Raw genomic sequence first — 13,620 nt, forward strand, 5'->3', positions numbered from 1 at the left:
CAGTTGTTCCCTGCTGTCCTTGGAGCGTTTCCACATCCCTTCCGTGGGGTCCCTAACCACTGACTGCTTTCCAGGCTGCCCTGTGTAGTCGTCATGTATTTAAATCAGGCTTTTCTAAAATTTGCATATCTTCAACAGAAATCTTTATTGAGCCTGTCAGCTTGTGGCGGCACATTTATAGTGTGCAGAGGGGCTTGTGCAGAGGGACAGAGGAGACAAGTGCATCACACACTCACAGGAAGATTTCCTTGTCTCTCCTTTGTCAGAAGAGGAGACAGGAACAGAGTGTAGACTGAGGTAGAGGGGGCGCAGGGAGCCATCCTTGTAGGTGGGGCGGAGCAGGGAGGGACCCAGCCTTGAAGCCCGGCAGGTGAGTGGGTCTTCCTCGAGTTAGGCTTCAGCTGCTCCGGCCCTTAATGCCTGTAACAACCCCGTTTATCGGAGCCACGCCTGCGGGCTGAGAGGCTAGGGGGCTCAGCAGCAGCCACGTGGCTGCCGGGGCCGCGCAGCTGGAACGGAACCCAGCAACTTGGACTCCGGTGCACACGCTCCTCACTGGATTCTTCAGAAAGAGAACTTGAGCTTCCCCTGAGGGACCTGCCGTGGCAGGGGCGCAGTAACCGCAGGGCCTGTCGTATTTGTCCTCCCCTGTGACCCCCGCCTGTGGGCTGGAAGGCCGGCAGAGGACACGGGGCAGGCGTCCTCTCCTGCCGCAGCGCTGTTCCGGAGGGCACGCTGCAGCTGCAGTCTCAAGTCCCCCGCGGCCCTGCCCCTCGGATGCCCTGGGACGGGTGGACTGGCTCTCGCCAGCGTAGCCTTCAGGGAGGCCTGGCGGCTGGGTTGCCCACTTTGCCCTCGGCCACTCTTGGGTAGGACAGGTTGGGCCCTTCTGTTGCCTCTGCTGCAGGTTTGGGGTTGGTTTTCTAGGAGCCCTCTGTTTGAGAAGGTAAACTCTAAGGACAGGAGACTGTTGGAAGAGAAGGCCAACCAGTCAGGAGCCTGCGAGAGAAGGATGAGGTCTCCTCCAGAAAGCAGTTCCTACGATTCCCCCGAAGCCCCCCAGGGTGGGGGCTGGTGGGGGCTGGAGGGGGCCAGGAGTGCAGGCATATGCTAGGGTTTTTGGATCTTGGAAACTGCTCCGGGTTCTAAGAGGCTAATGCTGCGTGTTTTCAGCTACTGAAATAAAATGGTATTTGAAAGAGCAAGTCATTATTCCTGTGGCAGAAACTGCCTTGAGCCATTTTCTTAGTTTTTAAATATATGTTCATCTCTAGATAACACAGCCGGTGTAATGGGAGCCTGCAGCCAGCCCCTTCCTCCTCATGCTCCAGGGGGTTACAGCTCACAGAGGCAAGTCGGGTGCGGGGCCGGTTCTCACAGGTCCCAGCTGATGGCGCGGGTTCCTGGGGCGGGTGCTCAGCCCCAGGCCCACCTTCTCTCCCACAAACACACCGTTGAAAAATAGGCAGAAATGATAGGTGGAAGGCCTGTTCCCTGGGTGTCGGGTGATAGAAGGAGCTGTTCCTAGGAGTGGACGGGCATTCCCCGTGGAGGAAAGAGGTCAGAGTTTTTGCAGGAATGAGCCTGTTTGAGGAGACAGCAATAATGGAGACCAGGGTGGTGGGTTGTCTGAAGCTGTGAGCGCCGTGTCGGGAGCTCCATCAAGCTGGGCTGTGGGCGTCTCTGCCACTGCCTGCCCTCAGGGCCTTCACGCCGGCATTTTGCACGGGCTCATGTGTCTTGGCGTTCTGTCACACTGCTTTTTGTTGTAGCAGTTAGCGTGTATCTAACTTGATATGTTAATTGATTTGGGGGAAAACAAACGGTGTCTGTTTTAGAGCTGTCTTGGTGGTGTTTACTGGTTTTTATTAAATTGGCGAGTACACTGTGTGCTAAGTCGCGTCAGTCGTGTCCAGCTCTTTGCGACCCTGTGGCTTGCAGCCCGCCAGGCTCCTCTGTCCATGGGATTCCCCAGGCAGAAGTACTGGAGTGGGTTGCCGTGCCCTCCTCCGTGACCCCCAGGGGTCGGACCCACACTTCTTTTATCTCCTGTATTGGCAGGCAGGTTCTTTACTGGTAGCGCCACCTGGGATGCCCGGTGAGTACTTGGGCTCTTGTGAATTGCAGGTTCTCCTTCCCCTTGGAAAACAGACGAACTGATGCCCACTTGGTGATTCACAGTGGCTTTGGTTCCAGTCCCCTGGGTGGGTGGCTGTGATCGACCCGTTCTCTCCCCAGCCCCACCGGGCTCGTCAGCCACTCAGGGAGCAGGGGTCCAGCTCTGTTTCTTGGAGTGTGATTGCTTTCCCCTCCCGTGTGCGAAGCCGTTGATGGAGGGGAGTGTGAAACAGGCGCCTTCCGTTCCTGAAACACCTGCAGCTGCTTTGCCTGCACCGTGGGCCTGATAAAATAAATGCATTAAGCTCCTGTAATGCATTTTTGTGCTACAAATTCTGCCTTGGGCACTGGGTCAGTGGAGGCGGTGTAATCCAGGGATCACTGCTGGTGGGAGCGTAAGTGGCTAATGTTTTCCAACAAGCGTTCCTATAGCCACCTGCTGTTCCCAACGTGCACTTAACAAATGAGCTACAAGGTCAGTTAGCCGTCCTGCATTTTAAGAAACTTTTATGTTATGTTGTTGGAAAAATGTGACTCTTTATAACAAGCTTGCTTAGTCATTTCAGACACGCGTCAGGCATACTTGTTGTTTACATTTGAAATAGACAATTCAGAGAGCAGAGCAAATGGTCCTTACCTATGAGTTGAGATTTGGAGGGTCCGTTACCGAGGTATCTCTGAGAGCTTTGGGAGGTCTTGGGTGGGCTCCGTTTGCTGTCTGAATGACAGGTGTCTGATTTTCCTCCTGCTGGGACACGCCTGCCTGGGGCTGGTCCCTGGGGGGACGGGCGTGTCAGTGCAGACACAGGCCACCCCAGGCTGCACCCGGAGACTGAAGCCCGCAGTCCCCAAGGCGTGTCAGTGTTCTTAGGATCTGCTCGAACCTCTGACATCTGAAATCCAAATGAGCAAGAAAGTGTGAGACATTTCTTGTGAGTGGGGTGAAAACACCGAAGCAGCTGGAGCCGAGGCCCACCCTGGTCTGAGGCCTCACTAACATGGCCATCTTGGGAGAGCCCCCAAGTCAGGGAAGTCTGTCAGAAAACAAATGTTTAAAGTCTGTAAGTATCCAGACCTGCGCAGTTTCACCAGCTTTATCCTCTTTTTAAATATTTATTCGGCTGCGCTGGGTCTTCCATTGTGGGACCTTTGATCTTCATTGTGGCATGCACTCTTAGCTGTGGGTGTGGCGTCTAGTTCCTTGACCGGGGATTGAACCTGGGCCCCCTGCACTGGGCGCACAGAGTCTTAGCCACTGGACCCCTGGGGAAGTCCCGTGCCAGCTTTAAGTGGGGCTTTTTACTCAGGATAAAGCCAGTAAGCAACATTTCTGTCTGGCAGGGATTGAATAAAAATGTCGGGCTCAGACTTCGTGAATTTTGGCATCGCTTTTCCTCCTTTAGGAGATCCCATGGAAGAAAAAGACCGTTCCAAACCCAAAGACAGTTCTAACCCCCTGCTCAGTTCCTGAGGTTCAGAGGGAAGAGAGGGTGGGGGCTGTGCGGCCTGCGGGTGGGAGGTCGGCTCCGCCCTTGGCCCTCCAGCTCCTCCACCCACCGTCCCCCCAACACCAGGATGGGGGGCAAGGAGGGGAGACGGAGGACCAGCCGGTGGGGAGGGAGGCGGCACCGGGGAGGACCGGTTGACAGGTCCGTAATCTGGCTCAGGCCCTCAGGGCCCTGCTGCCTACAGTGCTCAGAGGGAGAGCCCTGTCTCCTCTGCCCTGGGTGTTCTCTTGGGCAGTTATTGTCACTGATTTTTGTAAACGAGTGAAACAGGAAATATTGTCACAACTTTCATAGCACTTCTAGTCAGTCAGGTGTTGGTTTTATATCATCTTTGTTTAACGATGGCATCTGTCAGGACTGTTCTCAGTCCTGGTGGTGGTCTCAGAACACCCACACCCGTCTCTCTGGGAGCAGAGGTGAGGTTTAGCTGTGGATGAGGGGTCTGAGTGCAATGGATGACTTTTCGGATGTTGGCTTTAAAAGCTGAAGTTTGGCTCCCACCGGATGAGCGTTTATAGAAACCTGTGTGAGTCTTGGGTGAATGCGCCTCAGGTCCACGTTCTGCTGGGAATGTCTCCCGGGCCACCAGCTGTTGGCACCTTCAAGTTCAGGCGGCACCCGATGCACCTGTTCCGCCCGCGAGCGGCCTCCCCGTTTGTCCTTCACGCAGGGTGGTGTCTGGCTAGGTCCTGGGTTGTACGTTCCGCTCTGCCCCGTCTCGCTGTGTGCGGCCACAGCCCCCAGGAGGAGCCGTGCCGTTCGGCCGCTGCGGTACCTGGGCCGGCCTGTTCTCCGACAAGCCCTGAGGGTGTAGCTGCTGGACCCCTTGCAGCACAGCTTGGTGGGGGGGTGGGAGGTGGGGGCCGGGCTGGCTGATCCCACCCGTGCGGGTCGGCCTCCCCCCTCGCCCAGGATGGCCTGGCCGAGCCAGGCAGCGGCAGGAGGGCGGCCTGAAGAGGGGGCCATGGGACACGGTGCTCGGGCAGCTGCTTCTGCACCACCCCCTTTTCATCAAGGGCTCATCCCGAGTGCTCTTCAATGCTGGCAAACAAACGCTCAGCCAAGTTCTTGAGTGTTTTGTGCAGATTCACTAAGAACAGCTCCGCAGCCCTAACAGAGCTCTTCGGCTTCCTCCTAGGCCAGTATTTCGTGGGGAAGCAGTGATCAGGGCTCCCGGGAGCCAGGCAGCACCGTGTGTATGATCCACTGGGGGAAGGGGTTGAGGTTAGACCGTGTTTAGCGCTATGAACCAGTTGTTTTTCAAAAACGTCTGCTTTGGCTGTTTTCCTCTCTTTTGGAAGGTTGGCATTCTTCTAGCCATATTCTTTACTGCTTGTGCCTCCCAAGGAGTATATATGCAGCTATCACAAGCAAGAGAGTATTGAAGCTGTTTTTAAAACTACTTGACGCTGAACTGTGGGGCCGTAAGGAGCCTGCAGATGAATATATATGTGTGTGAGTGAGAGTGATGATGATATGTAACATCAAAGCCCCTCCTGCAGCTGACCGGTTGTGTCCTTTCTGCTTTCCTTCCCCCTGCACCTGCCTTGGCCGACCCTGGGAAGGCCCCACTTGGCTTCTGATGAACGGAGTGAGGAAGCTTGAGGCTGGCCAACCCACGACGGAGGCTGTAAACACCCTGGGCTCTGAAACTGCTCCTCACTGAAATAAGAATAACCTTGTACCCCAGCAGCCTGACTTTGCATCTCTCCATGTGCCCAGCTTGGTCTCTGGAAGTCCATTAGAGAGTAATTGAACGTTCATGACAGTTGAGTGGAAACAGGTCTGTGGGTACCGAGAAAAGAGGGTAAAGATTCAGCCCACCCACCAGTCCCCTGCCCCCTTTCCTGTATCCAACAGTCCACCCCACCCACTGACACCAAAATACACGAGCTATTTGGCTGTCGTTGGTAGATAATAACCTACTCAGCATTTGGGACAAGTTCTAGCATGTATCTTCCCCTTGGTGAGCGATCCTGACAGGAGGGGGAATTGAGCTTAATTTATATCATCTAATAATCTCAGTGCAGCACCTTGGGAAGTTAGCCTTCCAGAATTACCTCCAGACGTTTCCCCAGTGAATTACGATGCCATCTATTCTTTTTTTCTTTTTTTTAACCAGCTCTACTTCCACAATTACCTGTTTAGTAGTTTTCACATTTCAAAAACCAAAGCCAAGTGTCAAGGTGTGTCTGACAGGTGCACGGAACCTGCTTAGAGAAATGAGGTGTTCTGGCTGAGGATCCCCAGGTGGGAAGGAGAATCCCCGGGTGGGGGGAGAATCCCCAGGATTATTGTGGTTGTGCCCAGCTTCCTTTTCAGACAGAACGCAGGCCCTCCCATCGAGTTGGCGGTCGCCTGGAGTCGGCAGAGGGCGGGCTGCAGCAGAGCTGTGAGGGGGTGTGGTGAGACCCAAGCCTCTCCCCTCCTTCCCCGTCTGCCTTTGACTAATGAGGTGTTAGACTGAGCCAGGGCTGAGTTAATTTCAGGGCTAATCCATTTCCTGCTACTTTTATTCAGCCAGCACCATCCATCAGGAGGAGAGGAGAGCCCTGGGGACCCTCTTCTGCATCACCCCAATATCTTGAAGGCAGGGAAGGGCAGCAGGGGGCCTCCCGCCCTTATTAGAGATGCCAAAGGTGTAGAAACACGTGAGGCCTTGGCGACAGAAATGTCTCCACTCACTTCCGGCTGCTGTGCGCCTGGCCGGTGCCCCCACCCCCGCCCCAGCCTGGCATCCGCTTCTCCCTGCCCTGGTGGGCTCTGCTCCAAAAAGATGATTGTGCTTGTCAGACGAAGGATGCATATTGAGGCCATCCACGCTTCTGCTGCAAAATCCTTTAGGAGAAAGACAACTGGTATCCAATATCTTCAAGTAATGAACTTATCAGTAAATATAACACACGGGCTCATTAATCTTAACTTTGCTTTTGGGCCAAGTGGGAGCTCAGCTTCTCGGGAGATGCAGTTTCATTTGTTCCTTCCCTCAAACCTCGTCCTGATTTAGACTCAAACACATTGCCCTGCTCTCCCTGGGAAGCAGTTAATAGTGTTTTTTCGCATAACGGACGTGTCTGCACGGGGTGTGCTCAGGACATCAGAGCAGGGCCACGAGTGTCCTGAGGAATCTTCTCTGGGTAAAGATGATCTTCAAAGTTAAGGCTTGACGCTCTTGTCCTTCGTAGCCAGTCTTTGCTTCAGCTCCCGCCGTCCTGACATCACTGCCTCCGCTCCCTTTTCTCTGAAGGGAATGGAGGATGGGGAGGGCGGCGGACCACAGGGCACTGCCCTTCACTCTGCCTGCGGGGGTCCGGGCCTGAGAGAGATCTCTGAGAGGGGTGCTCTTTGCCAGGGGAAGAAGTGCAGTGTGCGCTGGTGGGGCCGGGAGGGCACCGCCCGCCCCAGGCGTACAGGCCCCAGGAGGAGGTTTAGGGAAGGGCTCCGATCCTCTGCAGCTCAGGCCTCTGGGACCTGGAGGTGTGACCAGATAAGGGCTGATGGGATGCAGTGATCGGGGAGCCAGCCCAGATCTCCTGCACCTTCCCTGAAGGAAAGGGCCAGACCCAGGAAACTCAGATGACTGTCCACCCCCCCCGACGCAGCTCCTGCCCCCCTGTGTCCTCTCCTCAGCTCTTCCTTCTGCGGCATCTCGGTTGCAGAGAGCCTGGCTGGCCCATACCCACCCACTCCCAGGAGAAGAGGCAGGCCCAGGGCAGGGGGTGAGGGGCTCGCCTCCTGCCCCCCAGGTGGGGTTGGAAGTATCTGGCTCCACTGAGACACCAGTTGGACTCAACATTTCTGTTCTTTCCTCTTTAAATATACCACCTTCTCCAGCACTTGAAATGATGCGTTTGCCTGGAAGGCCCCACGCGTGTGTGAGTTTGGGTTCCCGCAGCCTTTCAGAAGCAGTGGGTATCCTGAGGTCGGTACTGAGGCTTGCTCTGGCCGGGAGGTGCCGCGCCACCAGTTCTGTGCTCGCTGACACCAGCGTGGGGCTGGAGGACGGGCTGCCGGCCACGCGGGCACCTTGGGGCTCCACCCTCAGTGCAGCAGGAGCCCCTTGGACTCACGTGACGCGCTGGCTCTCTTGTTGGGGCGGGGGTCGTAACAGCAGGAATCCGTGCTGTGACCACTGTCTGCTCCCTGGACCGTCCTCCCGCCTGGACCTGAGCGGGAGCCGGGCTCAGGGCCCGCGGGGCCGCCCTAACCTCGTCTTCTCTGCTTCTCCCGCTGCTGCAGGTTACGTGTTCTGTATGTTGCATCGCCTCCCCGAGCAGCATGACTGCACGTTTGACCACATGGGCCGAGGCCGAGAGGAAGCCATCCTGAAAATGGTGAAACTGGACCGGAAAGTGGGGCGCTCTTGCCAGCGCATCGGGGAGGGGTGCTCCTGAAGGCCGGCTCGGCCGCCACGTGACGCTGTTCTTAGTTCACTAATGTTAGCCTTATTTAGGACAAAGTCAGCCAGACACCTTGTACTGGGCACGCGTCAGACTACAGCCAGTCCGTTTCCTTTCCTTAGCCAGCCATCCTGGTACTGTAGTTTAGGGGTTGATGGTGGTTGAAATTGATTTCTGGCTGGTTACTAAGGTGCCTGCTAGCCATTGTATAAAATTAAAACATGAAGAATATTTTTTTTGAGCATGGCTAGTGGATTTAAAACCACACATACCTGTCACTGCTGGAGTCAAACTTAAAAAAGCCTTAAGTGGAAAGCGTTCCAGACGGAGACTCTGAGTCACTAGAGGAGAAGCTGGTGTTCAAGTCCCCACGACGCACGTGGCTTTGCCGGAAGCTCTGGTTAGCGTCTGGCCTTCACCTCTCCACTGTCCTTAGTCCCGGTAGCCCGGCCCCCTCACGGCCAGACGTGCCTGGGCCGCGGCAGCTGCTGAGATCGGCCCGTGGCCGGGCTGGGGGTGGCCTCGCTCTCCCACTGAGCAGGAAACGGGGGTGGGGCAGGTTCTTAAGAAATTTTTTTACCTGAACTAATATGAAAAAACTCTCTCATCACACGAGACGAGAAACAATAACCTCACTTTGAAAATTAGCTCCACTCAAGACTAGCCCACGAACAAGAACCACCTTTTCTACACAGGCCCCCCCGGTCACAAGAAGCGACCGGGCGCCCTGACCCCTCGGCTGTGGCCTGCCGTCCACCGAGTGCCGGGATCTGGCGCTGATCGAATCCGGCTGACTGCAGCACGGCAGCTGTGGCCGACAGACTGGCCTCTGCAGCTGGGTGTTTTTAAAGATGTTTCTTAGCCACGGGAACCGATAGCCGTGCTGGGAGCTGCCCGCAGCCCCGTCCCGTGCAGCAGGATCGTCCTCGCCCCTCAGGTCCGTGCGGCCCCGCGGTCCACAGGCCGCCAGCCCGCTCTGCCACGCGGAGGCTCGTTCGAGGGGGCAGCGCCCATTGCCGGGACAGAGGTGGGTCTGTCTAGAGTGTGGTTCGTGGGCGGGCGGGGAGGGCGTGTGGCTCAGCGCGCGCCTCTCCGGAGGGCAGAGGGGCGGAGTGGAGGCGGTGGCTCAGGCCAGACGGGGACGGCCTATTTGGCCCCCGTTAGGAAGTCCTCACCAGTCCGGTGGGTGGGGGGTAGGAGGGAAGAGGGGCCCTTGAGAGCCCGAGCAGGGGTCTGGGTGCCCCGAGCCACGTCCGACCCAGGCCGTTTGGAGCTGCCCACGCACAGGCTACGGGAGAGTTGAACCCAGCAACTTAACCCTTTCCTGCCACAACAAATGGTCACTCAGCTCTGTCCACAAATTAACAGTAAATATCTGCAACTACAGATGTTTTTGGTCCAAAAAACTGAAATAAGAGATCATGCTCTTCCCCCCCCCCCCCCCCCCCAACGCACCCCCTTCCAACCAGAGTGGAATCCGCTGCAAAATCTCCAGCCTTAATTCTTGCTTCAGGACCCAGACTGGGGTCTTGCTCTCGGGCAGCCCAGGGCTGAGAGGCCAGGCCTGCCCGCGTTTACCACTGTTGTCAAGCCACGGCCCTCTGGCCAGTACCTGGCCATCCTCAGCGATGTGGCCCGCCTCGGCGCCCCGCCAAGCTCCAATCAGGAAGCGGCCACCAGGCGCCCTCCCGGTCCCGCTGCTGCTGCAGCCCCGGGACGCGGGCTCTGGAGAGCCGGCTGCACACAGGGCTCGCGCCCCCTGGTCGCTTCCTGATGGCAGAGCGGGGGGTGGGGAGGGCTTGTTCCCCTGCAGTATCTGTTCTGTGAAGTTTGTTAAATGTAAGGAAAGCTTAAATTCTTGTATCTTTAAAAGAGAAAATCTTATTTAACCCTTTTGTGTTCTAGATTTACTTACACACATAGCCTAGAGCCCAGTTTTAGTTTTAACATTGTGAAAATATTAAAAGAATCTTGTAACTTTATTCTTTTTTCTCCTGCTGAAAAAAAAAAATTAAACCAATCGTATGACAGTCTGGATTTCTCTGTTTCGCCGGTTTTCCTAAGTGCCACCTGGATGACCAGGAAAACAGTAAAAGGTCTCCCCAGCCAGAGGGTGAACAAGGTGGAGGCTCCGGGGGGGCTCACTCGTCCGTCAGAGCTAGGCTCCGCAGCTGCTGGCTCTGCCTCAGGTGACCCTGGGGTGGAGGTGCGTCTGCTGGGCCCGGCCTTTGCTGGCACCAAGGGGACGTGCCTGGGGGGAGACAGGAGGAAGTGAGCACCAGCCCCGAGGGCCCCCAGGGGTGTGGGGGGTGGGTGTGCCTGGGTTCTGGCACATCTGAGACCCAAACCTCCCCCAAGGACAGCCCTGGAGATGACCAGCATCTGATCGTGAGGGCTGCATCGATGATCTCCTCACAGGCCTCAAGCAGCACTAGGCCGGCTCAGGGTGGAGGCTGTGACCCGCGTCTGCAGCGCCCAGGAGCCTGGAGTAGTTCTGGGAAGGCGCTGCAGAGGTGCGGTGGCCACCTGGGCCCGCACCCCTCCTGAGGGTCCCAGGGGAAGTCAGCCACGCCCTCCCGCCAGCGCGTGTGCGGGCCCACAGCGGCTCGCTCAGCTCACGGGGACAGGCGTGCCCGGATGCTGTCTGCCTCCCGCCCAGAGGTGGTGACAGCACGGGGCCCTGGGGGAGGGCCCACAATCTGCAGGAACCTGTATCGTTTCCGAAGAGAGCCCACATCGCGCCTCACAGCTGTGAACTCAGGACTTGGGGATGCACACTTCTGTATTTGCTCACCTAGGCTGATGTGCAAAATGAAGTTTGCATTCTGCCCACAAATGAACCCTCTGGGCTTCTGGACCAAGTTCTCCTTTGTAGATGCTTCAGAAAAGCGGTTCCCCACCCAAAGAGGCCCCAGAGGCCCTCAGCAACCTTCACAGACTCAGAAACCCAAGACAAAGGAGGGCTGAGTTCTCTGCTGAAGCCCCTGCCCACACCCCAGCCCAGAGGCCGAGTCTGTGCCTCACCTCCCGTCCGCTGGTTTCTCTGCAGGGGCTGGGGGGTGTAGCCTCAGGACCTCAGTGCTGGGGGAGCCCGACGGCAGATTCCGGGCACTTCCTCCCAGGTCTCTCTGGGAGCTGGCGCTGCCCTCTGCAGAAGGCAGCCAGGAAAGCCGGGCGCTGAGACCTGGGGAGCCCTGCCCAGGCCCGAGCTGGTCAGCGCTCGGGGCTCCCTGTGGTCCCCGCCCACAGCATCTTCTCTTTACTCTCAGGGCCCAGGCAGGTCTCGGGAACCTCCAGTAGCCGCTGGGGGCAAACCAGGAAGGCAGGGCTAGAAGCGGCCATCGGGGAAGACGGCCTGCCACCTGAACACGGGGTGGAAAGCGGAGGCCGCCTCCCGCCACGAATGGCCCGGCGACTTTGGGCTGGCCGGTCCTTTCCTGTCCAGCTGCTGCTGCTCGAGGAGGCAGCTCACCTGGCGACAGGCGGTAAGCGTGTCAGCAGTGCTCCTGGGCGTCTGTGCGAACCCAAGCCCCAGGGTTCCGCTCCCACCTGATGGGCCCTGGCTCCTCCTGGAGCTGGTTCTCAGGTGGCAGCTTCAGCTGTCCCAGCTGCAGGGGCGCCAAGGGGAGACAGTAGTGCGGGCGGGCGGCAGCCTCGTCCTCTCCCCTGGGCTCAGGGCTGTAAAGACGCAGGATGCAAACGGTAAATGCTTGAGACCCCAGTCTCGAGGGGGATGAGGGGGATGAGGGGCGTCTTTAGGCCATGGGCCCTCTGGGTGGAATATTTGAGTCCTTTTTAAAAAAATAAGAAAGGCAGAAAGTCACTTGGGGTCAAGGGGCCCCTTCCAGAGTCTGTCTTCCGGCTGTGAGAGGACAGGGTGTAGGGACACAGGGCTGGGCCCGTCTGGATGGTCGGCTGCAGGGGAAGTGAGTGACCAGCCCAGCTCAACCAGAAGAGAGGGAGGGCACCCCCACCCCTCCGCCAGGTCATTCCATGAGCATTCTTTAGTGTTTTTTTAAAATAACTACGTTAAAAAGAGTGGTTTTCAGCAGTCCACACCTGTGCTCACCTCTGCAGGGGGGGCAGCTCCCAGCCCGCGCCGGTTCAGCAGAAAGTCCTGAGTGTAGGCCCTCGGCTCTGCTGAGGTGTGGCCCGTCTCAACGGACACCAGCAGGATCAGCATGTCCTCTCCTCTCTCCCCACCCCTACGCAGGGCAGGGCTGGGGTGTACCGGAAGCGAGTCCCCCTCACCACTCATTCATTTTCTGCGAAACGCCAGGGTCTCAGGATCCTGTCCAGTCACCCAGGTGTGACCAGGTCAGCTTCCAGCTGCCCTGTCCATCCTTCCCCAGCTCCTCCAGTGACTCCTGAGTGGACACCAGGCCCAGGATGACTTCTACTACAATAATAAAAACCGCGGACTGCACTTTACATCCCTCAGGCTGCTAATGAGCACTGGACTCCCGCTGGAGCCACCGTCAGGACAAACAACGTGGAATCGATGGCTGCAGCCGCAGAAATAAACGGAGCGTGGCTTCTACTGCTGGCCACAGCCACGGCCACCACCGCCTGCCCGGCCGCCGGCCCAGCCACACCCAGAGGAGCCGACCACCCATGTGGGATATGGGAATGAAACAGCACCAGGAAAAAACACAAAAAGCAAACCACTAATGAGAAAAAACTCTTAGAAGGAGATACATTTAATTTTGTTTTCCTCCTTTGACACCTTTTCTTCTCTGTCCGAAGGGAGGTTCTTAATTGAAGCCGCAACGGGGAACGCTCCCTTTATTACCAGCTGGCCTCCGCACACAGGATGCTCTGCTTTTTATCACCGATAAGACCTGCCTTTCCCCGTGGCTCTAGAAAGAATAAATGATAACAATTTTGTTATCTTCTAAATTAAAAAAAAAAGAGGTGAAGTTGACTGTGTCGGCACTGTCTGCACAGTGGTTTGACAATTGGGGTGACAACATAACTCCTGAGCAATTTTTGCACAATTCAGAAGCTGCTTTTTTCTTGGCCAAGGACTCCGTCTAACAAACACATCCCACTCTTGATGAAAATAACTCTCTTTTTCCCAACTCTTCTAGGGATAAAACACTTTTAATGCATTTTTCAGGAATCAACACACTTCATTTACTAAGATTTAAAAAGTGATCATTTAAAGAGCAATTGAGAAGAGCCCCACATCCATCATGGGTTCATGCTTCTAACTAAAATCAGAAGGAAAAAGCACTGAGAAGATGGGAAGACAAGTGTGAGTGTTTCAAGTTTCGAGTGCTCGGCACCCGGCCTCACCTGAGCCGGCCTTGACTGGGGCACGTGCCCCCCCACTGTGCTCAGAGCCAGCCCTCCAAGGAGCTCCAGGTGACTGAACACTTTTCCCCAAAGTCCCAAAGAAGTCTGCCTCTTACTCCCGCACAGAGCTTCATCTAAAGTGAAGGGCAAGAGGCTCCGCTCGTTCTGTCTCGTGACCTGGTCACAAAGGTGGTGTTTCCAGCAAAGGGCCAGAGGCCATGAGCACCCCTCTGTCCGTCTGCCCCGACCTCCTGGAACCCCCTCCGTGCAGCTGCATCCTCGCGGGGTGCGGGGAG

The 13,620-nt window shown here is 56.7% G+C and overlaps 1 protein-coding gene across 2 annotated transcripts in view; it reads left to right on the plus strand.

Moving 5' to 3' along the window:
• The window catches only part of ZFAND3 (zinc finger AN1-type containing 3), a 311,174-nt gene extending 301,118 nt beyond the window's left edge, over positions 1-10,056 (plus strand). For both annotated transcript variants that reach the window (XM_043907357.1, XM_043907358.1), the window contains one exon: positions 7,866-10,056. In XM_043907357.1, the coding sequence (XP_043763292.1) occupies positions 7,866-8,020 (155 nt within the window). In that variant the 3' untranslated portion in view covers positions 8,021-10,056. The remainder of the gene's footprint in view (positions 1-7,865) is intronic.
• Positions 10,057-13,620: the final 3,564 nt, after the last annotated feature.

Source organism: Cervus elaphus, chromosome 7 (genome assembly GCF_910594005.1).
Source record: "Cervus elaphus chromosome 7, mCerEla1.1, whole genome shotgun sequence".
NCBI classification, from domain to species: Eukaryota; Metazoa; Chordata; class Mammalia; order Artiodactyla; family Cervidae; genus Cervus; species Cervus elaphus.